We start from the raw sequence: 2,575 nt of genomic DNA, 5'->3' as shown, positions 1-2,575 counted from the left end.
TTCTAAAGCATTTATTAATCTTAGTTAATGTTAATTTCAACATTTACTAATATATTATCAAAATTGTATCTGTATTAGGGGTGTACGATAATATGATTTTTGATCGTGAATGATTAAAATGTCTCCACGATCTGCTTTTGAAGAAATATCGTAGTATCGTGCTACAGCAGCACATTCAATCAGTTGCAGTTCTGGTGCCTCCGTCTCAATATACTGTACAACGCGACATACATTCGCATCAAATGTTAACTCAGCAGTAGAGTTATTTTTTGTTCTAATATTGTCAAAAACACACAAGGTTTACATATAAACGCAGTTGGTTATGTCTAAAGTGAAAGTAAACACTTGAGAGAAAAACGGATGCGTGCCTGTATATTACATGCATGTAGGTCTTAAAGCGACAGTACTAAACATGATGCCGCTTGTCATTAAAGGGATAGTTCACCCAAAAATTTTAATTCTGTCATTATTTACTCACTCACGTGTTATACCAAAATTGTATTAATTTATTCCTTGTGCTGAACACAAAAGAAGATATTTTGAAGAATGTGGGTAACCAAACAGTTGCTGGTCACCATTGCCTTTGATAGGAAAAAAAAATACTATGGAAGTCACTGGGGACCAGCAACTGTTTGGTTACCCACATTCTTCAAAATAACTTTTATGTTCAACAGAAGAAAGAAACTCATTCAGGTTTAAAACAACTTGAGAGTGAGTAAATAACAGAAGTTTCATTTTTGGGTGAACTATCCCTTTAATGTTAATAAAACGACAAAACACAGAGAAAAATCACTCACTGCTCTTGACTGAAAAACTTTAATACAGTTGCTTTGATAAGAATCAGTGCTACATTCAGTTCTTCTCCAACGCCGCGGTCACTTTCGGCACAGCCATAGCTGCTTTCTACCTGCCCGTCATCATCATGATGGTGCTGTATTGGCAGATATCCCGCGCCAGCAAGAGCCGTGTCAAGAAGGACAACCGCAAGCCGTCGGGCGGCAACCACGATGTAGCCTCGTCCAATCAGATCCGTGAAAACACGGCCAACAAACCCACCAACAACAACCTAACAGCTGAAGAAACAGATCGAGGACAGACCCAGCTAACAGATGACGCCGCCAACCAACACGATGCCAAACTCCAGAACGGCAAAGCGCCATCCACAGCGAGCGGAGAAGCGGAGGCGGAGGAGGGAGGACAAGTAAACTGCCTTCCCGCGGAGGAGAAAGAAACCTCCAATGACTCCACCTCTGGCAGCGGTGCAGTAACCAATCAAAAGGATGAAGCAGCACCATCCAAAGCCAACGACAACCAGGCTCCCGCACGACACCGCGCCAAAGCTGGAGGCTCCAAACTGACGTGCATCAAGATCATCACCAAATCGCCAAAGGGTGACTGTTACGCACCTTCAAATGCAACGGTGGAGATCGTCCCAGCAACTGAGAGGCAGAACCACGTGGCGAGGAAGATCGTGAAAATGACCAAGCAGCCACCCAAGAAGAAAAAAGCACCGCCCTCTCGGGAAAAGAAGGTGACGCGCACCATCATGGCCATCCTGGTGGCGTTCGTGGCTACTTGGACGCCCTACAACGTGATGGTCCTCATCAACACCTTCTGCTCCAGCTGCATTCCCAACACCGTGTGGACCATCGGATACTGGCTCTGCTACATCAACAGCACGATCAACCCCGCTTGCTACGCCCTCTGCAACATCACCTTCAAAAAGACCTTCAAACACCTGCTGCTCTGCCAGTACAAGAACATACGCTCGGCCCGATGAGCAGCAACAAAAAGTGTATGCATGCGTTATATTTTACATGTGTGTTCTGGTGACAAAGGTATATGTGTGGATGTGTTTGTATGTGTGGAAAGATGCAGTAAAACAGCAATTATAAAATGAAGATTGACCCATCAACACCCATCATATACAAAGTTTTAAGAATCCTCCATCCTTGTAGTTTGGCGAATTTGACACTGTCAGCTACAAGTATTTGTACACATTTCACCATGTTTAAAATCACAGATTTCCCCTAAAAATTTCGCAGATGTGTGCGTCTGGGCAGATGTGTGATTGCATTTGTTGTTTTTTATATAGAGAGATAATCTGTTGTAGATAATCTTTACATACGCATAGAGGTGATGCATGTCACAAAAGAAGTGCTTAAATATTTGATTTACAAACAAAAAAGTAAAAAAAACAAAAAAACAATACGAGCAAATAGATGGTGAGATTGGAGTCTGTACTATTCAATAATACACAAATAAGGGGACAACAGGGCTGACTGAAGATCCAAACCAAACGTGTTTGAGCTTCAGTATAAAATCACACCTGTATATACGTGTATATAATCATGTACTGTATCTGTGTCGTGTGTGTGGCTGCATGCTGGATGACGGTGCGTATGTAAGTTTGTAGCTAAAGTCAACATGAAACCTGTGTACTTCTGTAACCAGAGTGAAATTCATATCTTGATTTTATTTAGATTGCAAAGACAGTTTTAATAATGTGCACCAATGAATCGTGCCAAATAAAACCAGTAACATGCATTAAGGAAGTAAAGAGGCTCATGTTGAC

General features: G+C 41.9%; 1 protein-coding gene across 1 annotated transcript in view; it reads left to right on the top strand.

The window, feature by feature from the left end:
• Positions 1 to 2,063, top strand: part of LOC107707091 (muscarinic acetylcholine receptor M2-like) — a 3,559-nt gene extending 1,496 nt beyond the window's left edge. Inside the window, exon 2 of the mRNA XM_016510974.1 lies at positions 826 to 2,063. Within this exon, the coding sequence (XP_016366460.1) occupies positions 826 to 1,780 (955 nt within the window). The 3' untranslated portion in view covers positions 1,781 to 2,063. The remainder of the gene's footprint in view (positions 1 to 825) is intronic.
• The last annotated feature ends 512 nt before the right edge of the window (positions 2,064 to 2,575 follow it).

Source organism: Sinocyclocheilus rhinocerous, unplaced genomic scaffold (genome assembly GCF_001515625.1).
Source record: "Sinocyclocheilus rhinocerous isolate Xijiao unplaced genomic scaffold, SAMN03320098_v1.1 scaffold2160, whole genome shotgun sequence".
In the NCBI taxonomy this organism is placed as follows: Eukaryota; Metazoa; Chordata; class Actinopteri; order Cypriniformes; family Cyprinidae; genus Sinocyclocheilus; species Sinocyclocheilus rhinocerous.
This window is presented reverse-complemented; position numbering and strand designations above follow the sequence as displayed.